The sequence below is a fragment of the Onychostoma macrolepis genome, chromosome 02 (assembly GCF_012432095.1).
Source record: "Onychostoma macrolepis isolate SWU-2019 chromosome 02, ASM1243209v1, whole genome shotgun sequence".
NCBI classification, from domain to species: Eukaryota; Metazoa; Chordata; class Actinopteri; order Cypriniformes; family Cyprinidae; genus Onychostoma; species Onychostoma macrolepis.
In genome coordinates, this window is record NC_081156.1 from 1830697 (window position 1) to 1856679 (window position 25983).

Here is a 25983-nt window from a genome sequence, read left to right on the forward strand (position 1 = left end):
ATTCCCTTAATCATCCATCACAATGAGAAAAACCAAAGAATATATTTCTGATGTGCAGCAAAAGATAATTGAGCTTCACAAATTAGTGAAGTGGCTTTAAGAAAAGAGCTTACATATACTGTTTGTTTGTAAAACATTTTTTTAAATATCTGAAAGTACACTCTTAACATCAGTCAGTCAAGCATTATAATATGACATTTATGATAATCAAGTATTATTTAATGATAGAACTTTAGTAATTAAAATTAAAACTTAGTAACCATGTATGAATGCATAGACATTTTAACTGAATTCAGAACTGGTGGTGGTGCTTTTTTGGTCATTAAATTTTCTGTAAAAAAAAAAAAATGGGAAAAAACTAACAATAATACTGATAAGAAGATAGCCAAATAATAATACAAATTTTGCTAATAAGAACAGTATAAAACACACGAAGGATTAATGAGCTGCAAGATTCATGAATATTAATCAGGTTGTGTGCGTTCACTCGAACTGATTAGCTGAAATCAAAACGGGGACGATAATAGGTGAGCGCCAGCCAATGAGATTGCCGTTTGCCCATTAGTTCCGCCCACTACCAGAAAACCTGGCAGTTCTTAAAAGCTGAAAAAATCCAAAGGAACTCCGTTATTTTGACAGGAAAATACAACAAAGAATATCGTTTACATGTAGCCCGTCTATTCTGCATGTATGTAATACTCTCTCCTGCTCTCTCTGCTCTCACCAAAGTGACGACGAGGTGTGCGTCGTTACACTAGAGCGTACTGTACGCCAAATACAGGTGTGCTGCGCATCCATTGAGAGATGAACTGAAAAACAGCACAGACTGCTTGGCGGAGAGTGAAACTCTGAAGCGCTCGGCCAGGGACGGTGTAATGCCAAGTTCACACTGCACGATTTTAGCACGATTTTTCACTTGCCGGCAGGTTTTGATAAATCGCCGACAAATGCCCGAAATCGGAGGCAAATCTGTGCTTGTTCACGCGAGTGACAATCGCGCAGTGTGAATTATCAAAGGCGCAACCTGAGCCGATGCGTCACCGACGCCCGTGAAATATTTGGCATGCTAAATATCTGGAGCTGTCGGCGATTCACAATCCTGCTGTGTGAATGAGTTCTGACTGAAAAATACATCGGCGATGACCTACAGCCAATGAGAGAGCAAGATACAGGGCAGCGGAAAAATTTCCCTTTTTTTTTTTTTTTTTTTTAGCGATTAGCCATTTGCAAACAGCGTGCCTACATTTTTGCATTTGAATATACAGAACAGGTAGGCTACATGAAGATGAAGAAGGGGCTAGGGGTTTTCCTGTAAATAATATTCTTCTATAAAGGACAAAATATTTATTGCATTTTTCCTTTTCATTTCTTTCAGGGCTATAAGAAATAAACTCATTATAAAATGCACAAAACGTTGGTTTCACTTTCAAGTAGGCTATTTAGATTTATGTAGGCCTACAGTGCCCTCCAAAAGTATTGGAACAATAAAGACAAAATTGTTCTGTTGGCTGTGGAGTCAAGTCATTTACAAATATGATTAAAAGATGAATATGAGACAAAACTACAGAATGTCACATTTTATTATTGGGTGATTCAACACACAGATGTTTTACCAGCTAAGAAGTTCAGCACTTTTAGAGTTCATCCCTCTATCTGATGTGAGCATAAGTATTGGAACAGTTGCCTCACAGGTCTTTCTAAGTGATCAGCTGTGTCCTGTTGCATTAATTCTTCAGATATTAAAAGCAGGCAATGCGTCATATCAGTTATATCCATTACTTTTGCATTTAGAATCTTACATTCGATGATGACACACACAAACCAGGATGAAGATGAGGGAGCTGACTTTGAGAGAAAAGCAAGCGATTTGGATGCTAAAAGAGGAAGTCAATTATAGCTATAGCAAAAACAAAGGGCATGGAGAAATCAAGAGTTTGGAAACCACCAGCGACACTAGCAACCAACAACAACCTGATCGGCTGAGAAAACAACAGTAGTTGATGACAGACAAATCATAAAAGCTGTGAAAATGAACCCTAAAAGATGTGTCTGTTAAACCACCAGCAACTTCCAGAAAGCTGGGTGATGCTCTGACAATCTACTGTCCTCAGGAGACTTTGACACAGAATTACAGATGCTACACAGCAAGATGCAAACCTCTGACCAGCTCCAAAAATAGAAAGGCAAGATTAGAGTTAGAGCACAAAGGTGAGCTAGAAGAGTTTTGGAACTGTGTTTATGGACCGATGAGACAAAGATGAACCTTTTTATCTAAGTGATGGGAAAGCAAAAATGTGGAGAAAAAAACGGAACTGCAAATGATCCCAAGCATACAGCCTCATCTGTAAAGCATGGTGGAGGTGGTGTCATGGCCATCTCAACTTTACTGATGACTTAATGTATGATGACAGTAGCAGAATGAATTTGGAAGGGTACAAAACCATCTTGAATATTCAAGAAAATGCCACCAAATTCATTGGGATGTGCTTCATATTGCATTAGGACAATGATCCAAAACACCCTGCCAGTTCAGTCAAGGAATTTATAAGGGCAAAGAAATGTAAAGTCTTAGATTGCCCAAGTCAATCTCCAGATTTAAATCTGATTGAACATGAATTTCACCAGCTGAAGAGGAGAGTAAAGGCAGAAACTCCCCAAACATGCAAAAATTGGAATTGGCTGCATTTAAAGGCTGGGAAAAGTATTTCAAAGGATGAGACCAAGAGTATGGGTCACAGACTCACCATTGTGATAGTGCACAAGGGATCTGCAACTAAATAATAGCTTTTAATCTTTTATATCTGCCTTATGTTCAACTGTCCTAATACTTATGCTCACATCAATGAGTGGGATGAACTCTAAAAGTGCTGTTCTTTTTATTTGGTAAAATATTTATGTTGTGTTGAACTTCTTAACTGGTAAAACATCTGTGTGTTGAATCACCCAATAATAAAATGTGACATTTCTGTAGTTTTGTCTCATATTCATCTTTTCATCATATTTGCAAATGTCTTGACTCCACAGCCAACAGAACAATTTTGTCTTCACTGTTCCAATACTTACGGAGGGCAATGTATATAAAAATTTCCCAGCAGAAGTGTGTTTGTTAACAAGTCATTCTTTAATTATTGTGTGTTCGGGGACTATTGTAAAGTCATGCATTGTGTGATTCTAAGTAAAAATTAGGTAATTGCTTTAGCGCTTTAGCTTTGACTCGCTGCACAAACTATTGGATGCAGCGCACATTTATCTAGGTTTAATGTCTAAACATTGTTATATGCTTGAACTCTTTTAGTATTTCTATAGATTTAATTTTAGGCAAGTCGTGATGATTTGAGAAGGCTAAATTCATCAAACAGCTATGATCAGCCTGCCTCTGGCCGCTTGGTCGTTACTTTAAGAAAGAATAAACTTATTTAACTAACAAAAAAAATGCTCCAAACGTTTTTCTAAATTAACTTAAAAAAACGAAACTAAATATAATCACTTTGCCATTACATACAAAGCTGAACTATTTTAATAGCTGATTTGGGAGAAGGGGAAATATGAAGTGAAAATATATCTGTGCTAAACTTATACTTAGCCTCCAACTCACACACTGGCGAGTAAAATCTTAGAATTTATCAGCCATTGGCTAATATTAGACATTTAGTCGCCCAGAGTGAAGATTAGTCGCATATGCGAGTGATTTACTCGCATTGTAGAGGGTTGTGTTGTGGGCCTATATTTCTGCTGGAGGTCCTGGACATCTTATTTAGACACATGGCATCATGGAATCTATCAAATACCAACAGATAAAAAAATCAATAAGTGACTGACTCTGTTAGAAATCTTATAATGGGCCATGTTTGGATCTTCCAACTGTACAATAATTCAAACACAAACCTCAAAAACCTCACTGAGCACAAAACCAAGCTTCTGCTATGGCCATTCCAGTCCTCTGACCTGAACCCTATAAAATGAGTGGGGTGAACTGAAGAGAAGAAGCACCAACATGGAGCTGGGAATCTAAAGGGTCTGGAGTGGTTCTGGATGAAGGAATGGTCTCTGATCTCTTGTCAGGTGTTCTCTAACCTTATCAGGCATTATAGGAGAAAATTTAGAGCTGTTAAACTGGCAAATGGAGGTTTCAAAAAGTATTGAATAAAAGGGTGCCGTTAATTGTGGCCAATTGTAATCAATGTGTAAGAATTAAATTCTTATTATCCAATGAAAATAAGTAAAAGATCAAAAGCATTAACAATGCAGATTCATTTTCACAGCCTTCTTTGATCATATTTACCAAGGGTGTTGATATTTTTGGCCATGACTGTACTTGGTTGTAGCTCCTGGCAGGGCTCCAGACTGCGACTAAAACGGTCACATTTGCGACCAAAATTATTAATTTGCGAGTGAAGTTTTTGCTGAGGTCGCCATTGGCGACTATATGTTTGTCTGTTACTTATCAAAGTAAGCATCAAAGTTTTAGTGGAAAAAAGACTTTCAAACAGCCCTCATCTCTGCCGCACATCTGTTAAACGCATCTCAGTTGTGCAGCGTGAGAGAGATCGAAATGACGGAGCCGTGCAAGTAAAAGTGCAGAAAAGCAGTCTATTTCGTGCACAAATTTAACAAACTACAACAGGTAAAGCTGTCAGCTGTGTGGATATTGGCAATATCGTTAACAATTCTCGTTTATAAGCATTACTAATAACTTCTTCTTATCAAGATAAGAACTTCATAATATTTGAAGCGCAATTGCTGTCCAGTAATCGCAAAAAGCTTTGTGCTTTTTCCAAGTATAAGCTTTGAAATTACGCCAAATTCATAACGAAATTCAGACAATAAATATGGTTTTGGTGCTCTACGGCAGGAGCGGTCGCCATAGCGCTTCAGTTCAAGCGGCAAGTGAACCCATTATATTTTTCTCTTTGCTACTATAGTACATAATGGACATGAATTAACATCAAAAGGTAGGCTATTTTATAAGAGAGCCTACAGTAGCTACAACCTACTGAAATGCCTCATATAAAAGCTCATTCAGTGTTTCAAACTGCGGAAAACGTGTAAAGCTTATAAACATTGCAACGTGATAATACGTTTACCTCAGAATAACCATTCGCCGTCCATAAGCTCATCAGTCAGCTAGACAAATAACTATAAAGAGGAGCATTTTGCTATATTTATGCACTATTGCATATTAATATTTTTACTTAACCTGTTGTCTGCGTGATTCAACTCCTATAAAATTGCATGTTACTAATTAAGAAAAATGGACTGAATGTGAAAGACATATAAACATTTATAGGATGCATTGAGGAGGAGCCCAATGTCCAAGTAATGCTTATGGTCAGTGATATTGGTACAGATTCTGTGTAATGAACAACTCTTTGTGACCTGTATATTTCAAGTTGGAAAAGACATTTAGTTCTCACTTTAACCTTAGTTCCCAGGTCATCTACAAGATGGTTTAAAATGCTGATAAAGTCAAGAAAAGATTAGACATAAACACATGAGAGTATGATTGAAATCTTAAAATGTAAAAAAAAAAAATAATAATAAAATAAATAAAACGCGCTTATTCTGTGGCACCTAAAAAATTATTTGGCGCCTAAATTTTTTCTTATAGGAGCCAATGGCTCCTTACTTGATTTTTTTTTTTTTTTTGTCTGGAGCCCTGCCTGGTTATGTGTGTTTATAGTGGTATTTATTTTTTATCAGTAGAATATGACAGTGCGTTCACAGAACATTTAAAATATGAACATCTTAAATTTTACATGCAGATTCAAATGGATCAAATCTGCCCCCTTATTGTTCTAGCATTGGCACTGGCTGCTTTCCTATATTAAGGAGAAAAGAAGAGTCTGTCTACTGGATTTTTTTTTATCCTAAACCTGAATGAGCTTATGTTCTAGTGAGTGGGATGTTGCCAGTAAAATTTTGACACAATCTCTGAAGCACATGTAAACTTTTTCTGACACTAACTGCTAACTGTCTTTAGAGGTTGCAAACTGATAAGTGATGTAAGCCACTTGATCTGAAAAGAAACTGAAGATCCTTAAGTTATTTGTCCATGTCTTTGTGAATTCAGATTTTTACAACCTTAAAGATTTCTTCTCAAATCAGACATTAGTTTTCAGTTTTTGTTGCATGGTGAAAAAAGCTAGCACTCTATTTTTATATTTTACATTTATATTTATTATTTTTGTATTTTTTACATTATGTATATAATTACAATTGTCATACCTCACCCTGTGAATAGTCCATGATCAGACTCAATAATTAATAAAATATGGAATGCCTGAATCAGTAGGTGCGTTTACATGGAGCATTGCAATCGGTTTAAAAGTCCAATCTGAATTAAAATGCTCCATAGAAACACATTAATCGGAATAAAACCGAATGAAATTGTAATCGGTTTGAGAGGGGTGGGATAAACCTTTCTATAAACTGAACAAAATTAAAATCCTGCCATGTAAACACGTTAAACCGAATACTTTGCGTCTACATCATCATGTCAAGAGGTTGGGTCGTCAGAACGTGAGCGTGATGTCGGCAACGGTACATTCTGTGATTTGGGGACACTGACACTACAGTAGAGACTGAGTAATAGTGGAGGTATAAAGTTAAAATTTCAATTTTACCGTTAAAAACACATCTGCTCTCATGGCCGGAGTGAAAAACGGATCTGAATGAAGCGCAATTTTTTTGCTTTTCAGCTTAGAAACAACACAGTGATGATAGTGAAAGTATAGCTCGACGAAAATAAACAACTTGACCAAAATTTGCCTTTTGTCATTTGTATTTATTACAGAGTCATAATTTCCAATCTGCTTGAATTTATAAGTGCTCACACAATAGCGTACGAAAACACGCTTGGAAATGTTATGTGATATAGCTCGTTGCGATCACTCTCCGTGTTCATAAAGCAACGCTCCTTTGATTCATTGTTCGGCAACTCTTGGTAAGGAATCGTTTATTTGTTCCATTTAAGTACAGTAAAACTTTGTGATATCAGAGTACAATTCATTTCAGAGCTGCATTACAAAGTTTCGTAGCCTACTGTTATTTTATCCCTTAATTCTTTAACATTAAGAAATTAGGGTGATATGATGATATGTGTTGATCAACTGGCGGAGATCAAGCTATATTGGTTCTGTGTGTGGTACGATAAAAGACGGTATGACGTTTGGCAACTCGAACCTTCAGCTCCCTCCACAGATTTTCTATGGGATTAAGGTCTGGAGACTGCTAGGTCACTTCAGGACCTTAATATGCTTCTTGAGCCACTCCTTTGTTGCCTTGGCCGTGTGTTTTGGGTCATTGTCATGCTGGAATACTCATCCATGACCCATTTTCAATGCCCTGGCTGGCTTCAATGCCCTGGCGGTACATGGCCCCGTCCATCGTTCGTTTGATGCGGTTCAGTTGTCCTGTCCCCTTAGCAGAAAAACACCCCCAAAGCATATTGTTTCCACCTCCATGTTTGACGGTGGGGATGGTGTTCTTGAGGTCATAGGCAGCATTCCTCCTCCAAACACGGCGAGTTGAGTTGATGCCAAAGAGTTCGATTTTGGTCTCATCTGACCACAACACTGTCGCCCAGTTCTCCTCTGAATCATTGGCAAACTCCAGACTGGCTTGGACATGTGCTTTCTTGAGCAGGGGGACCTTGCGGGCGCTGCAGGATTTCAGTCCTTTACGGTGTAGTGTTACTAATTGTTTTCTTGGTGACTATGGTCCCAACTGCCTTGAGATTAGGGATGTACGATATTGGATTTTTGCCAACATTTTTCAACTCATTTTGACCGATACCGATATATTTCCTTTTGGTTGGAAACAACACCAAGTCTCTCCTGTGCAGAAATTATAAGCAAAATATTTTTTTAATTTTGGTTAGTTTTTAACAAGAACTTATTTGTTAGAATTAAATAAACAATAATGAATGTTTTTTGACAGTACATTGAACCTTTGAAAAAAACTATAAATAAACTATATATCAATCGCTGCATTGTTTTCTCCCAGAAAGATGCAGTTTTAACCCTGACATTTTATTTTAAGATTTAACATTTGTAGATTGTTTAAAGCAAAAGTTGTAAAAATTCTGAAACTCTTTTAGAGCTTATTTGTTTAAAAAATAAAACATATTACACATTAATGAATAAATCGGTGTATATATAAAATAATTTTTTTAAATGAAAGATTTTTAAAAGTTTTTTTTTCATGTAAGCTATAGCTTCTGACCTTTTAAATCAAAATATACTCATTATTTTATGACATCAACTACTGCTTTATTTAATCAGAAACAGTTTAAATGTTACTTGTGTAGGCTATTTTACTTTTAATTGAATTAGTAGGCCAACAGCGCCCCCTACAGATTAAAACTCCTTACTAAGCGGGCATTAGGACCCGGGGGAGGCTGTCACTGCTGCCTGCTGCTGCCACTGCATGTGCTATTACTGTTTATACACCTAACGCGTAATTCTGTACCTGCTTTCATAAATTAAATGCAGTAATCCAAAAGAGTTAATCTAATAGTCATTCCGACAAAACTTTGCTTCAAAAAAGTCACAATGTTGACGTGATCTAATCGCTAGCACACCCTGAGCACATGAGTTAAATTATGCCAATATGTCTTGCCGATAACCTTTTCATATCGAGCCAATGCCGATATTTACATTTAAATGTTACATTATCGGCAGATTCTGATAGCAGTCCGATAATATCGTGCATCCCTACTTGAAACTCCACAAGGTGAAATCTTGCATGGAGCCCCAGACCGAGGCAGATTGACAGTTATTTTGTGTTTCTTCTATTTGCGAGTACTGTTGTCACCTTCTCACCAAGCTGCTTGGCGATGGTCTTGTAACCCAATCCAGCCTTGTGTAGGTCTGCAATCTTGTCCCTGACATCCTTGGACAGCTCTTTGGTCTTGGCCATGGTGGAGAGTTTGGAATCTGACTGATTGATTGATTGCTTCTGTGGACAGGTGTCTTTTATACAGGTAACAAACTGAGATTAGGAGCACTTTCTTAAAGGGAGTGCACCATTTAGGCACCGGTACTGTTTTAAAAGTATCGATTTGGCACCGGTATCGAAAAAAAAAACCAAACGATACCCAACCCTAGTTACCTGTATAAAAGACACCTGGAAGCTAGAAATCTTGCTGATTGATAGGGGATCAAATACTTATTTCACTCATTAAAATGCAAATCAATTTATAACTTTTTTTTAAATGCATTTTTCTGGATTTTTTTGTTGTTCTGTCTCTCACTGTTCAAACTGATTATTTCTTTGTCAGTGGGCAAACGTACAAAATCAGCAGGGAATCAAATAATTTTTTTCCCCAGTGTATGGTTGTTTTTTAAAAATTCAGTTCTACTTAGTGTTTGCTAGCATCACTATTTCTATTGCTCATACTTAAGGTTAATGATTTGCGCAACTCCCTAATCCAAAGTATTAAACATTGGCACATAACTTGTCTCGCAGTGTTTGTGCCACATTAATGGACGATACAATAGGTAATTTTTTGATGTTTCATCACATGAAATTTAAACCTGTGGGTAAAGCATTTCATCTTACTGAAAAATTGCCACGTAAAGCAGGTTATTGCAGTGTGTGTTCTTATTTAAAGCTGTGAATATTGGTAAAATGTGCAGAGGTGGAAACTGGAGTCAAAAACTGGAGTCAGATTTGCGGAGTCGAAGTATCCGGTGTATCCCAGGAAAGCTCCAGATTGAATAGTGAGCTGCTTACCTCAGCCACAGAGGACCATGACTCAATAGTGAGTGGTCGTGGTTGCCAGGAGATCCTCCTCCTCATGCTCTCATCAGGGAAGACTGTGAGCTCTCCTCTTCTATCATGTGCTTCCGCCCACATGCTCTACACATTGAACACCTACAAATCAGTCTTAATGATAGCAATTCTTTATGCTAGTCTTGCTGATATTTCCATTTATGGATGTTGGAGGAAAATTACGTAACATGGCGGTATTGTTAGGGAAAGACTTGTGGCCAGATGCACAAAGAAAAAGCTACGTCTTTGGACACCTCTGTGACTTTTGAATGTTGACAAGGCTTAGTCACAGTGTATTGTGTAATTGGATTGCTTAGTGTCAGTTCAACGAAACACTGCAGTTATAGGTGGTTGAGCAGTGTTTAGACGAACTGTTTAGAAATTCCATCCGAAATAGCTTAATATGTTGCTGCCAAATTATAAAGTCACTTACAGTTAAACGCAAATGTAAATATTCATGTAAATATTACAAATGTTTGGAATTTATGTACATACATACTGTAATCTTGAAAGTACTTTTAACAAAAAAAGCTCAATTACATCCTTTGAAACGTTTTGATACCAGGAACCCCCTTCCTAAAATATAAAGGCAGCTAGGTATTTTATGCATAGAAAATAATGTATACTCAAAACATGATAACATAAAGATATGAAATAATGTTCTATAAATATGTGAAATAAATAATATTCCAAATTTAGGGCTTTAAAATATCCCAAAAAATTTGATGGAACCCACAGCGCCCTCTTGTGGTCCCATGGGGGTCCTTGAACTCTGGTTTGAAAATCTGTTGTTATACGTTGTGCATTTCTGGATACTCTCTCAGGCATATGTTCATCTCACTTAAAATCTCTAATAAATGGACAACACATTTCATTTCTTGACATCATGCCTTTATTTGGGATTGAGGCTTTGACCATGAGGGAGGAAGTAATGCATGTGCACATTTTGCACAGATAAGCGATAGAGAAAATTGTTTAAGAATATGATGATTGCTGTCTGATGGACAGATGATTTTTAATAAGCAAATGCAATGACTATGTAGAGTGAGAGTTAAGATGGTTATCTAGGTCGACCTCGAAGCTTATTATTACATTTTCCAAAGCATTGTCGATGATATAAAATTTCTCTTATACTTGCTTAGTGGGAAGAAAAACAAACACTTTTCAGTGTCAATTCCTAATTGCTCTTTTTATGCAAATGCATAAATCTAAGTGGGTAAACCAGTACAATTGAGCCTTGTGCTATCTTTAAATAAGGCTGCTTGAATCACTGGCTTACCTGTAGTGAGAAGTAGTCTGTATCTGATAAACCTGTTGGCATAGCAACTGTGGCCATCCTCCGCCTGTGTGGAAACAGCTCATCAGCTACCTTTCTGTGTAAGCACGTACCACTGTTTATTTTAGAGGAAGGGAAACCCATTAATTGTCATGTGAAAGCACCACTGTAGTGCAACGGTATGTATGGTTTGATCATTTTCAGTGTTTCTAGAATTAAAATATGGATAAATGTAGTTGGTTACAAGATATATGATACTTCAAAAAATATATTGTCTAATGTTCACCTAAAAATAAAAATTGAGGGAGTATAAATTATTTACTTCCTTATTTTTCTTTAAAACTGTATGATTTTGTTTCCCCCCAAACCATTCTATCCTTTGAAGAATGCTGATGCCTTTTTTTCCCATGCAAAGAAATCATACAGCATCAGGATCTTTCAGGCTCTAAAAATGCACCATTAAAGAAGTCTATTAGCAGTAAGTCTTCATCACCTGCTTTCAAATGGAGCGGCATTTAATACACAGAGCCATAGTTCACTGACAAACCGGCTTTGCTGGCGAGATGCTCATGATGCTCATGATCATCGCGTTCAATATATCGCATGGCCCTAGTCTATACAACTTAAAGGTGCTGTATGTAGGATTTTGACTCTACTAAAGCATAAAAATACCATATGTATGCAGATATTTAAGAAACATGCTAAGTTAACATACTTGTTTATCTGAAAAACAATGCTACAGTCAGTTATTCTCCTTTGAAAATGTGCATTCCGGCCCGGAATGACTGTTTGTTTTGGTTTGTGAAACCCGCCCACTGCCAGTTTACCCAATTGTATTTCGGCACCGCGGGTTGCCAGTGGGCGGAAAACACAGCGTATTTAATTGTCTTCATCATCGTGTGCGCTCGTTCCTGTTGATGTCATTAATCTGGCAACCTGCGTGTGCGTCAAGCCTGAGGAGGAGGGGGAGGGTGAAAAAAACCGTCTCCAATATTTTGAATTTGGACTGCAATACCTATTTCAACCACTCGGTGTCAATCCTACATACAGCACCTTTAATATTTGGCTCATTCTTGGGTCTAAGTCGTCCTGGGTATCCTATGTCTTCTGAATACAAGTCCTTATTATCCTTAAAATCTCTCCTTCACTGGAGTTCTCACATCTCGTTTGTGTTTAGTCTGTTCATTTTCAGGTCATATCCAAGTTTACATATAAGGCCATAAGTATTTGTATCAGCTAAACATGAGCTTGCTGTCACTTCCCTTACAGTCCTTTAACCAGACACTTCAGTGCATCTCTACTTTCAGTCAAAGCTTTCCATAAATTTCAGTATTAAAGTATCTGCCATCCCTAAAACCAAATTCCTTTTCCATCCTTTTGCACTCACTACATCGTTACTATAATGAACTAAAACAAAAACCTCCAGTCTTTTTTAACGTCTTCCACATTTCATGTTTATGATTGTTTATACACGTCTCAGATATTTAAGCTCTGTTCCAAAACTTAGTGAGATGCCTTGCTGCCTACTTTGTAGAGTACAATCCCCAAACAATTTTTTATTGTAACTTCTGGGTATTAAATTAAATAAGCTTGGAATATTTCTCGTTCAACATTTTGGAATTATTTTTTGTCATAATGCATTTTGGGATTGCCTTCTCTAAAAAGGCCAAAATGGTCTTTGGAGGCAGCATAATTAAGTAACCTACCTGACATGTGGCTTAAAATTCTACCTCTGTAGGAAGGTCATTTGGTTTTGGAATATAGGGTTTTTGTGACAAACCAAGCAGTTGTCAAAGGGAAATGAAGACCTCAAAAGGTCTCAAATCTACTTACAACATGATATTCATCTCATCTTATCTGACTGGTCTCTGTTGTTTTCTGCAGAAGTACAGACACCATGATGAAGACACAGGATCTCCACAGGAGCAGAGCTCGCCCCAGTTCACTGATGAGGCTCCTGGGCCAGAACTGGTCCAAGTGGCTGAGAAGAACCTCTCCCAGATTGAGAACGTCCATGGTTATGTGGCACATGCACATATCTCCCCAATGAAGGTAGGTCCTGGTCTTGGAATCTAGACTTCTTGATCAGTTCAAACATTTTAACATTTGCTGTGTTGTCAATCACCTCGTTGTCCAAATTCTACCATACAGTTTGTTATAACTGTGTGTGCCTCAGTCTTTACACACACAACACACAAGCACACCCTTTAGGTTTTTAGAATGGTTTCCCCTCCTTGGATTATTTCAAGGAAACAGTCAGAAAGCCATAAGAATTGCTTTTGTATGGTCAACTTGTTTTTTGATTTCAGGGATTAAAGTTCTCCATCGCTATGACGGATTTCCGTTAATTGCAGAGTTCCCGCCTGTCTTTAATGTCTTAAATGCACTTTTCATTATTTTAAGGCCATAAATAGGCTTACATTTCTCAAACAGTGTAATAAATGTCTTATTTTTAGTTTGAATAGGTCTTAAATTAAGGAAAGTCGAGGTGTATTCAGCCTGCTGAGGGAGATGTGATCAAAGCCTGGAGTGGAGTGAAAGCACGTTCCTCTCTCTCCGCTCTAAGCGCTCTGTATTCACTCCGCTGTGCATCCACTCCGGGTTTTGTGCTCCCACTCACTGAAAAACTGCTGCGCGTTCACTCCATTAGTTATTAGGGATAAATGAGGGGAAAAGAAACATGTAGCGCATTGTTGTTGTTCTGCCGGCACACCAAAAATCATCCCCGCCACGGCTGCAACTTCTCACTGACAACAGTAACGCCGCTCGCATCATTCACAGTCGGGTTATTATCAGAGAACAGAGCAGAACTTGAATTTCGGCGCGGGATTGCGGCTATTAATAATCATTCTACTCATTCCTGCAGGTTCCGACGGAATGTATCACATTTGCACCTGCTTTTGAGTTTTGAGAACTCACTCGCGCGCTCTGATTTTCTGTGCACAGATAAGGAGAGTGACAGCTTTTAATAATTATTAAGGGAGTTTGCAAATGTGATATTGATTTAATACAACAGATCAATATCATCAACGAAAATAGTTCCAAATAAAGTAACAGCTGAGCCGCTGCTCATCTCTAAAAGCAAACACAGGGGTTACTGTATAATTTCAGTTATTTAAATCATTTAATAGTTCTGTATTCAAAATTGTATATTTAAAACATTAATCTCCACATGAATTTAATTTCACTCATGCCACCTCTGAGCCTCATTAAACGTCTGAAAATGTACCTACAAGCCACTTTTGTGTTCTGTGCCACCTCTGTAGTACAAATTAATTTCTTATTAATACTAATTTCATATAATTGGTAACTTATTTGTCTCATTCTACTTCTTATTAATATATTTTTTTAAATAGAAATTTTAAATAGCTTATAAACATAATTTTTTTAAATTTGACAGATGAAAATGATGCCATTGCAAAAAAGAAAATGCCCTGTAAGTCACTTTGAGTCAAATGTCACCTCGAATTAGGAAGGCTAATTTTTTATCAGAATTTTTGATAATTTAATTAGGAGCAGCTTCTGATAAATAAAGAGGACAAAGCTCCTAAAAAGAAAAGCAAGCATAGAGCCATGTGTAACACATTAGATCCATGCATGAGGTCTTAAAGAGACAGCAGCCTAAATAAACCTGCTGCTGTCTTTCATTATACAGTGAAGACTATCCAGTGTTATTTTACAGTTGAATAGATTATAGTTAGACCTAACTGAAAAAATTGAAGTACTGATAATTTAATTTGTATCTTGTTATTATTTTTGTTTGTGCTATTGATTGTCATTAATTTATTTGTTCTTATTTTATTATTTACTAAATTATTCAAAGACATACTACTTTTTTTAGTTAAAATAAATTTGATTCTGAGTGCAGGTGATTCTTGGGTGGGGAGGGGACATGGTCCATGGGAAATAGTCCTGCCACCACAACTGGAAAAAATCCTAGAGGAAACACTGCATACATTTAATAAAATTAGAAAAATGCATTTACAAAAGTAAAAAGAAAATGCCCCTGTAAATCACTTTGTCAAATGTCACCTCGTATTAAGAAGGCTAATTTTTGATCAGAATGTTTTATTATTGATTAGAAGGTGCTCCTAATTTTTTTTTTTTAATTAGGAGGACAAGCGCTCCTAATTACAAGAAGAAAAACACGGCTCTTAAACTGGGTGTGTGACAGGTATGGCTGTGGATCGGGGTTTGGCCAAGGAAAAATTTTCAGTCAACAGTTGTTTTTTTGTTTTTTTGTTTTTGCTTTAACCCCTGTGATTTTCTTCTCATGCGATCAAAACAAATACTTTTGTCTTAAGCATACTATTAGGTCAGGATGAAAAAATGCTGAATAGAATGATAGGATCTTAATCTACCAATGCACTTGGTTCAATGGAAATCTCATTATTAGTGTCCAAAGTGCTTTATAACGCAGAGGGGTTTGCAAGGCCCTTTTTTTATAATCTGGTGTATTGCTGAATGGACATCAATCAACATGAAAGACTGGCATAGTGGATACAAAGACATGTTTTGCTACCCTCACTTCTTTCAAAGACTTGACGTTTATTAGAGTTATACATAAAACATGGGACATGTATTTAATGCTTTTAGATGAGCGGCTTTGAAATGCATATTGTTAGTTAATAGCATGTACTAATGTTGTTCCAAACCTGTATGAATGACTTAGAACTTAATTCTCAAGTTCTCAAGCTACAAAATGAAGAAGAAAAAAAGTGGTCCATATTATCTGAGCACTATATTCCAACTCTTCTGATATCAGAAAAAGACTGAAATGTAGTTTGTTGTTCATTGAACATTTTTGCACAGTATATGGGTGAGTAAATAAAATGGGGGGGGGTTGAGGAATTGACCGTTCACAGGGAGCTTGATTGACAGGTGATCTGACCAATCAGAACGCGGATATTATGTGTCGCCACTGCTATCCGCCATCTTGCCCGACATCTACAGCCGGTCTCCATACAAATCCATGTTTATCCAACTGGGTAAAAAAGATTGATTTGAATTGAAACTTTTTCAATATAAAGAAGTATAAAAATGTGAGCAGGGTTGCTGTGCTGTTTTTGGCTGCCACACTAATGGTAATAATCTAAGGAATTCCTTTTAAAGTACTTGTTTTGTGCACCAGAAAACCTGTCATGTCCGGCTCTGTATACACAGCTTGCAGCGCTTAAGTTAAAATACTGAGTGTTAAATAATAAAATAATATGTTAAAACATGTGCTCTTATCATTCTGTGGACAAATCCCGTGAACTTCGCCCCAAATGGGAGCTGCATATGCACTCATCTGTTTTCAATGCAGCTATAACCTCGCATCGCTTCATATCATCTTCCCACTCAGTAAACTATGACAGGTCCTTTACTGCAAAAAGATGGTCTTTGCGACACTCTAAAGTGATGAAACTATGGCGCCATGTGCCTTTTTTTGTTTTTTAAAGGGGTAGTTGACTACTATTTTTTTCTAGGCTGGTGCCACTATCAATCTTCTTATCAACTGATAAGCGTACTGTTGTGCATGATAAATACGTATTAAACGCCAAACACGCCAAAAGCAAAACTAAATATCGCTTCTCGTTTGAAACCGTGGGTCGTACAGACATTTTATCAGCTCAGCTCAAAAGAAAAGAGAGTGCAGTGTGAGCTACACTACGCAGACCAGTCACAATCACGAGATCACTAAACAGTGCTTTGAGATCTGGTGCTCGCGTTCAGCGCAGAATTCTCCAGTACAAATCACAAAGGTATGTGATTTAAACTAGTTTAAAGACAAATAAATCAGAGCTGGATCATTCTGAACAACTGATGCGGAAACATCTGTGCAGCAACGATCCAGTTAGAAGGCGTTTCAGTCTACAAATCACCAACATTTACCATGGTTTTACTGTAGTAACGTTGACCGTAACGTTGACCGTAACCATGGTATTGTGGCAGAAAAGTAGAATATACATATTGAATTTTATTATATTAATGTACTAAATATATTGAGTGGGCTAATGGAATATAATCACAGTTTTTGTTATCAAGTCATATCAGTTGTTTGTTGTGCATTTGTATTTATACTGAATGTCTTCAGGTTATTGTTTTTCATATCAAATATAGAAACCATATAGTTAGGCTAATTTTTACCACGGTAGTGAGGAACCTGTGGTTATCATGATCTACAAATGTATGAATAAGGCTGTTATAATTTTCATAGATGCTCATAGAAACAGGTAGCCTACTTTGTTAATGGAAATAAATGTACATCTGCATCCCAACTCAAGCTCCTGCTATTCTCAACTCAAGCTACTGTCAAATGTGCATTTCTAAAACTTGTAATATTATGAGTATAACGTGCATATGGTGGGGGGTGATATTAGTGAAGAGGATCGTGCAGAACCTGTGTAAGAACGATTCTTAATGGTATGTTTTTTTGTTTGTTGTTGTCTCATACTTTTAGATACGCTGTTATTTGTAAATACTATTGCTTCTGTTAGCTTTTAAAATGGTTTTATCCTGATTAAAGCTTTAATACAGTTCGGCAACTGCACATACGTCCATATATAACGCTTCTCATAGTAATGAGATAAGTGTAATAAGTGTATAAATGGAACAGTTCATTGTTGGAGCTGAGCTGATGATCTGAGAGAGAGAGAGAGAGAGATGCAGAGCATGTGCAGAACTGATGTTTATTTATATATGAATAGGTTTTTACGTGCACCACTAGTTTTCTTCCTCTTCTCTAAAGCAGCGCAGCATGGCCTCGCCCACTTTAGTGCATGTTCCCAGGGGTGGGGAAGTAACTCGTTGTAGTCCCTACGAGCCGTTTTTGTAGGCATTAAACTGCCAGAATTTTAAAAGACGATATCTCTGTTTGCATTGAACTTTCAGCGCCGCAACTTTGCAGATATTGTTTATGCTCAAACAGCAACATTACACACCAACTAATGTTAAAAAAGTTAAATCACAATCAACCACCCCTTTAAATCATTTTCATATGTTTCACGTTATATTGTTGGCTCAGAAAATATGTAAATGCACATGCCCAGGAGCCGCAGCTGTATACCTTCTAGCCTTATCCCCAAATCAGACAGGAGAGTAGATTAACTTCGGTGGACTCTGGCCCCGTTTACACTAGTTCGTTTTCATTTTAAAACAGCGTTTTAGAATGAAAACGATCCTCGTCTACACTAGCGTTTCCACTGCGTATCAGAAACGATCTCCGTCTACACTACACAACCGAAAATGCATGTCACATGACCATTCATGCAGGTACAACCATAGATATGTATAGGTAGATCCGAGACCCTATTATTTAGATGGTGGACGTGTCTACGTACTTGGAGTGGTCGAATGGGGTATCTACCTAATCTATGGGTACAACAATGAGCATGATGTTATTGTTTACACCAGCGGTGCTTAATTCCAGTACTTGCGTACCCCCGCTCTGCATATTTTGCATGTCTCTCTTTAACACACCTGATTCAGATCATCAGCTCGATAGAAGTGAGCTCCGTGCATGAACTGTTTTCCGATTGGTCCCTACACCAGTGTCCATTGCTCCCTACTCCCTGAGCACGGGAAATCCACTTCGGAACATTCATTCACGGGTTTGCGCTGCGCAACAGCCTGCAGAGTCTTCACACACAGACGAAACTTACTAGAGAAGCGTGAAGTGTGACGTAATATACCTCTGTAAATAAATACAATTTAAATTCACGTCTCGCACACTTCAATGCACTTTGAATGGAACATATACGTTCGCTTCGAACTGGAATCATGGCGGAATATCCTGTGATATCCACTTCGCAGGGCACTTACAGTCGAATAGAACAAACGTCTGAAGCGATAAGAGAAACATACAAAATGTGCAGAGCGGGGGGTACGCAAGGACTAGAATTGAGAACCGCTGGTTTACATGATCGTCAAGGATACGCAGAGCGAATGTGGGCAGCCACGCCATCGTTTTCAAAAGTCTCCATTTTGCTCCGTTTACACTGAAATGCAACCCTGGAGTTTTCAAACTAAAACGGGGTCTGAAGCATTTTCAAAAGTCTCCGTTTTCAAGTGTCGAAAATGCCGGAGTAGTGTAAACGATAGGCGTAACCGTAGCAAAAGTTATGCATTTTAAAACGAAAACGCACTAGTTTAAATGTGGCCTTAAACTTGAAAAATAGTGTGTTCCACGTTTGAAATAAAATACTTTCTGATGTTTGTTCATGTTCATATCCTGCTTTACGTAAATATGAAAAGACGATCGGTTCATGTGTTTGAACTGAGATAATACAGTGATCTGTCACGAGTCACACATTAAAGAGCCACAAAACGGTATTTATTGTTTGAATTTCTTTGAAAATGACTAAATTTGAAAGCTGAGAGTCCTGAGACCTTGTTTCATTCCAGAAGTAACCTGCTCTGTCTTGTCTGTCGGCATGTTGTCAGATTCCTTTTTGCTCTGCAATGTAGCCTATTTTTCACTGCGTGAATACATAATGTTTTGTGTGAGAGCGGAATTGTTTGTCGGGGATGGCAACAGAAGGAGGACGGGTCTTTGCGAACGGTCAGTTGACCGTATGCACAGAGTGCTATTTACTGTAGAACTTCCGGATAAAGATAAACCAGCTTGTAATCTTCTGGTGACGCTCATTTTATATGTGCTATATAGAGACTCTCACAGAAACCTCTCCTTCCTCATTCTTATCAGAAACTGAGAAACAAAATAATTGCAACAATGTAAATAATGATAGCGGAATTAACATACAGTTTCATGTTATTAAAGAACATATAATTTTATATGCCGAGTCTGGTAATCCCAGGAAAGTATCCAGACAATGCTGAGACATAAACACTATCGTGACTGTTTAGGCAGTTAGGCTAATCTCTTAAACAACATCGTAATGGTATTCTCATAATCAGTATTTTACCTTCATAGCCATTAACACATTTTTAAAATCTTATAAAATTTTAAGCTGTGCAGTAAAATTCACTCTATTAAAGGTTCACTTTTCATTCATGAAGACGACATGAAGAAATGTGCCAAAAACATGTCTCTTGGCGAAAAATAAAGACTTTTTAAGATGAAAATGAAATTACCGTTATAACCAGGAGATGGCAGCAGAGGATCAATTATTTTTGATTTATTATAAAATAAATATTTTAACAAATGTAATACTTTATCGCACTGAAGTGTAAAGTAGAGCAAGAGTAGGAAGTCACAGTCACTTGTCATTTAAAAAATAAATAAGGCCATACAACAGATAATGCTGAATTATTTAAATACCTATAGTTAAATACAAATTAAATAAGTTGGTAAAACAATTAAATAATGCATTTAATATTTTGACGTTTAGATTTAATTTAATAACTACATTGTTTTTTTTATCCAGCACAGACTTTGTTAATTTAGTCTGGATCATTTGTCTGAATTTAGTCTGATCCATTCATCTGAATCAGCTCTATTTTGACATGAGCTCATCAGATGATTCATTCCGTTGCAACTGTCAATCATAGCAATGACTCGTGGCATGATTTAACGGATTCACTCACGTAAATTTTACACTTGCTGAAACGCAAGATGACATTAACTTTCTGCTTGAGCAGATGAAAATTGTAACTTTATGAGAGTATGACAACAAGAAAATGAACGTTTTGTCTTCATTGGGATTGGGGTTGAATGCTTAGGGACATTTTGCTCTGTTTTGTTTGGGTTTAGGAAATAGAATAAAATAAAATACCTGGAATCAGTGTTACAAGTACCCCAGGCACATAATTTTTCCATTTTTGAAGCATAAACCCCATAAAATCGATGTGAGCTTCAGATCTTCTAATGTTTCTCTATGGTGCTGAAACCTTAAGATGTCTGAGTTCCGCTCCCCGTGCAACTGATACTCGACTGCCATTGGCTAGTCTGCGTTTGAGGGGAGGGGCTTACCGATAGGTCAATTCTATCTTCTACTGATTTGCATTGATTCACAAATTTCAAAAATTGATTTTCTAAAGTTTTAAATTTCTTTAACTTTGCGGTAGTTCTTAAAGTTATTGACACGCTACAGTGATTAAGAAACATGCCAGGTGAAACACCATTTCTGTGTGCTGAGTGGAAGGCAGGTAACTGTGTCCAGAGACTATGAATTTGCTGTGAGGTGGAAAGTAGTTATGTATGTGTGAACATTTACAAGCGCTCGTCCTGCTCCTGTTGTGCTCCAGTGCTCTCTTCTGCCTTTAGATTTATGATCCCACAGCTCCCCTCAGTCTTGATCCGAGCCTAAGCCAGAAGCATGCACATAACACCTGCCACTTCTCATAACCTTTACTGCTCACACTTAAACTGGCACCTTTTCATTCCCTCAGCCCCTTCACAACCTGCCATCCATCTCAGACACACCCTTACAATACAGTTATGGCCCAGGCTTATCTGTAAGTCACCACCGTATCTCCTCAGAGACCCTCTAAACAGCACCCAACCCGTCCCCCATATGTGGATATTTCTGGTATTTGTGCTGTAATCATTTAATATATTATATTAACCATGATTGACTTTGCAATTCAAGAAGTTCTGTTCAATTTTCCAGAAATCTATGTTCTTCAATAAAAAATTGGAGAAAATAAAAATAAATATCAGAGAATATTATTTAGGTAGATTATTGAAATATATTAATAACTTATTCATTTGTATACTTCGTTGTCCTGCGGCTCCCTTGGAAATTTGCTTAGGCCCCATAGTTAGTCCTGGCCCATTGGTTGAGAACCACTGCTTTAAACGGTGCTCCTACCCTGGTATTGTCTATTAATATTGTAACAACTGCAAACATTGTGTTGAATGTCTACTGAATAAGGCTAAAATGATTAGTTGACATTGACAATGTCGACAATTAAAAAAAAAAAAAAGTTGATAAATATTTTTGTTGTTGAATAGCTGTTAGATCTCATATGACCCAATGTAAAGGCCTGCAATAATGCGGTTTGACCACTGTGACGCTGTAGCACAAAACTGTAATTCAGGCCACCCAGCTGCAATCCAACTGAAGACATGCTTCCAAAAACTTTCATCCACAAAATCAGAGCCATGTGATTCAAACAAAATGGAGAAATATGCAGGGAAAAAAAAACATAAAACAATAAAAAATAGACCATTGCCACCCCTTATTACTGTGTTAAGGTTCTTAAAATATAATAATTTCAGAATAGTTCAGGTTGTAAAATGTCATGTGATGCATTTCCCCATTTGTAAATAATTATTAATTAATGATAGTGGTAAAATATATATTCTTAAATTATATTAAGGTGCAGTAAAGGCACAATGGTATAAAAGTTTTTCAAAACCATATGAAATACAAAGAGTGCATTTCTAAACATCGGCACTCATTCTGAAATGTTTTTAAATATTTTAATTTTTTTATACTGTGGACGCTCTTAGGTATTTTTACCCCTGTAATTTATCATATAACAATTTGGTAAGGATACTTTGTGAGGAAAACATTTAGAGTTTAGTTCATCTGTGGTGGATTCCATTGCCACCTTGTGTTGTGTAGTAGTCATTGCAATTGCACATGCTGTTTCTAGTGGTGATGTATCAATATAAATACATTTGCTATGTGTTCATGCATTAAAGCATTGGTCTCAATTCTCAAACTCAACTCCTGGAAGGCCACAGCTCTGCACAGTTTAGCTCCAACCCTAATAAAACACACCTGATCCAGCTAGTCAAGCTCTTCAGGATTACTAGAAACTTCCAAGCAGGTGTGATTTGGAGATGGTTGGAGCTAAACTTTGCAGAGCTGTGGCCATCTAGGAATTGAGTTTGAGACCACTGCCTTAAAGGGGTAGTTATTCCCCAAAAATGAAAATTGTCATTTAGTTATCCACAAGTTGTTCCAAACTTGTATGAATTTCTTACTTTTGCTGAACATAATATAAGATATTTTAAGAGATATATTTTGAAGAAAGTGGGGAACCAGATTTATTTTATTTATTTTGTTTGTTTGTTTGTGAACTGTTCCAAACTGTTCTTAATGGTTTTCATGGAGGTGGGAGTGATATTGGCATTTCATAAATGAATGTAAAGTATACTTTTGTCTTCTGTCTTTGATCATATATGGTCTGTGTTTCATCAACTTAAGCATCCTTATCATTCCACTCTCTGTTTTGGTGACTCTCAGGCTTTGTCTCAAAACCTAGTGAGCTTGCCTAGTCTAGGGACTGCATTTTTGGGTATCATAGGCCTTCAAACATGCATATGATGCCCCAAATTTTGTCAAGGTGAACATTTCACTAGCTCTGATCCTTACTTCCCATTTGTTCTATTGTCTGTCTCTCTTTATCTTCTTCTCGTGATGATGTAATTGTTGCCACTTTCAAGTCAAGCTTGTATTGTAATACAGTGAGTTCATGCCCCTCTGTAGGTTGAGTCGCTGGAATGCATCTTCGATGGGCCATCCACTGTAGTGAACGAGGAGAGTCCTCCGCCTCCTACTACTCCTCTCTCCAACCCGTACCCTCAAAGTCCTGTGACCGTCCAGGTAACAGTCTCTCGTCTGACTTGGCAAGCATCTTTATGTGCTTCTGATGTAGTACCTGCAGCTTGCCAATTCTGTGTTTGTCATATGGCTGTCAGTCATGTGCGGTCTGGTGTCGGTCATCTCCATGTGATCAGCATGACTGGTCGATGCAGCTTTTCATCGTTTCATGATGATTTCAATACATTTGATCAGACAGGCTTAATGCTGTCACTAGAGGGTACAGTACAGCTCTTGCATTGTACCTCTCATTGTCCTTCCTATTTGTATTTATGCAATATTTCATTTTGATAGGTGCATGAGCCTGCTAGAATCTACACACATGGGTTCTAGTTAAATGATAGACTTGTGTTTTTAAATGCAACAGTTGTTTGGCTTCATATGCTGCAACGATAGCTTTGCTGTTGCATTTGTTATCTGTTGGTGCATGCCGCCATGCGTGGAAGCACCTTTGCTTCCATAGCGCATGGCCAATGTTTTTTCGAGCTTCAGGATCTTGTGCTGAAGATTTCGATTAAAGCGTGATTACTGCATGAAATGGTCATTATATAAGATGAATAGCAAATTCCTCGTTGACTCCTTTTCTGAATGACTTTTCTGGTCTTGGGATTTATTAGGTGGATGTGCTTATTCAGGCCTTAAAACAGTTTGCATTTTGTTTGCCACACGCATCTAAGAATGAGGCGCTGTTGGTATGGGTTTGAGGTGAGGCTGTGTCCTTCAGTCACTTTTCTCATACAAATCATGAGCCTTGAGCTGCCTCCCATTTCCCGTCAGTGACGTCAGTCCTGATATATCTCCCCATGTGGCAAAGTTGAATGGCTTGATCGCACATTCAAGGAAGCATCAGGAAACCACGACGAATGCAAAGAGGTCAAGGTGCTAGAGCGCCGTCCCCTACAACCCAGGAATTTCCACAGGCACAGGGAAGGATGTTACCCTGCCTCATCTCCAAGACAACGTGAGGAAAACATCGTCTTCTCTTTTATCACAATGTAGCAAATGGACACTGCAGCCGTTTGTCAGAGAGGCACAGCATTGGAGTAACGTCTGCATCGCAAGCCTCTGGACTAATTTCTTTCAGGCAATCAGAGAGGAGCGCAGTCAGTGCTAGCCAAGTCAAGCACCCAGTCTCACTCTCTCAGCTTCCTGCTGACTCATTTTGAGCTGGAAGACACGAACGCAGGCACCTGCAGCCGTCTGCACTGAGCTCGCATCCCACCACTGCACAGCCGCGATCGCATCAGCGTGCCAGGAACTGCATCAGCCACAGCAGTGAGAGAGAGAGAGAAGGTGAAACGAGTAGCGTTACAAGGGGCTGCACAGATTGTGAAGCGCTTTATTTCTGCTGCAGTTTGTGTACGTCAGGCAGCCTGTTTTTTTTCCTCTTGCCCTGCGTTCTGTTCTTTGTAGCTACCTGCACCGTATGTTTTTGTAGCTGGCACGCACTATGTGCAGAAACTGGCTTTGAGATGCCTGCGTAAGAAGAGGTGGAGGGGGGCAGGTCAGAGTCGGGAAACGAGTTCTATTTCACCGAAGCGTGAACCCCACACACGCACACTCCAGCCTCAGCCCACAATGCTCAACTCGGTGTGGTATGCTAAAAAGATGGGTCGCCGGATCATGGGTACCCTAAGGAGAACCAAGAGGCGACGTCTGCACTTGTTGGTAGGTCTGGAACTCCGCAACAAGAAAATGCTGCGTGTCAATCACTGCAGTGAATACAGAACTTGCTCTCTGTAAAGCAAATGATGAATGCTTAAACTTAGTTTTCGATGTTGACGTAAGTTGCTTGATTTGCTTTGTATAAAACAATTTATTGTGCATCATTTAAGTAAAATGTCCTTCCACTCAAAAGACTGAATGGACTATATAATCACGCCTAAGGTTGAGAAGCTAGGTGCATTAACAAAACAGAGGTGCGTCATTTTTTTTGTTCGTACGTCATGGAGTCTGAAAGGCACTGATTGACAGACCGTCTCACAAGGCCAGAGTCAAGTCATTTGTTTTGTTGCGTGAAATATGAGCATTGTTCTGCATTACATTGTGGCAGTCACCTGCGTGAGTGTGTGATGTCTGGCACGTCATTGTGTTTCAATGAGAAAATGTGAAAGCACATATCTCTTCCCTCTGCTGCCTGGCAACCTGCGTGCCTCTGTCATGCAGCAGTGCTTGCAGTGTCTTTCACACACGCGCACACACACACATGCGCTGCACAAAATGTGTACGTTCCAGACATGAATGGCAGCGATGCTTTGCCACTGATCCGATCATGGTTGTTGAACACATTGGAATGCTTAAGCTCATTTAACTGGTCAGATTTACCGTTATGGTCCCTAGTCGCCAAATGAAGCATGTAATTTGTCATCAAAGGCATGTTACATGTTTAAATACCCACATGATAGCTTGGGCCGTACCTATTGCTGGGTTCTTAGA

The 25983-nt window shown here is 38.1% G+C and overlaps 1 protein-coding gene across 18 annotated transcripts in view; it reads left to right on the forward strand.

The window, feature by feature from the left end:
- dlg1b (discs large MAGUK scaffold protein 1b) overlaps positions 1–25983 on the forward strand; it is a 127918-nt gene that overhangs the window by 48006 nt on the left and 53929 nt on the right. For 10 of the 18 annotated variants that reach the window (XM_058762511.1, XM_058762516.1, XM_058762544.1 and 7 more), the window contains 2 exons: positions 12935–13102; positions 23434–23550. In XM_058762511.1, the coding sequence (XP_058618494.1) occupies positions 12935–13102; positions 23434–23550 (285 nt within the window). Of the gene's footprint in view, positions 1–12934; positions 13103–23433; positions 23551–25110; positions 25216–25983 lie in introns of those variants that run through there. The other 8 variants (XM_058762575.1, XM_058762566.1, XM_058762592.1 and 5 more) reach the window with 2 other exon arrangements.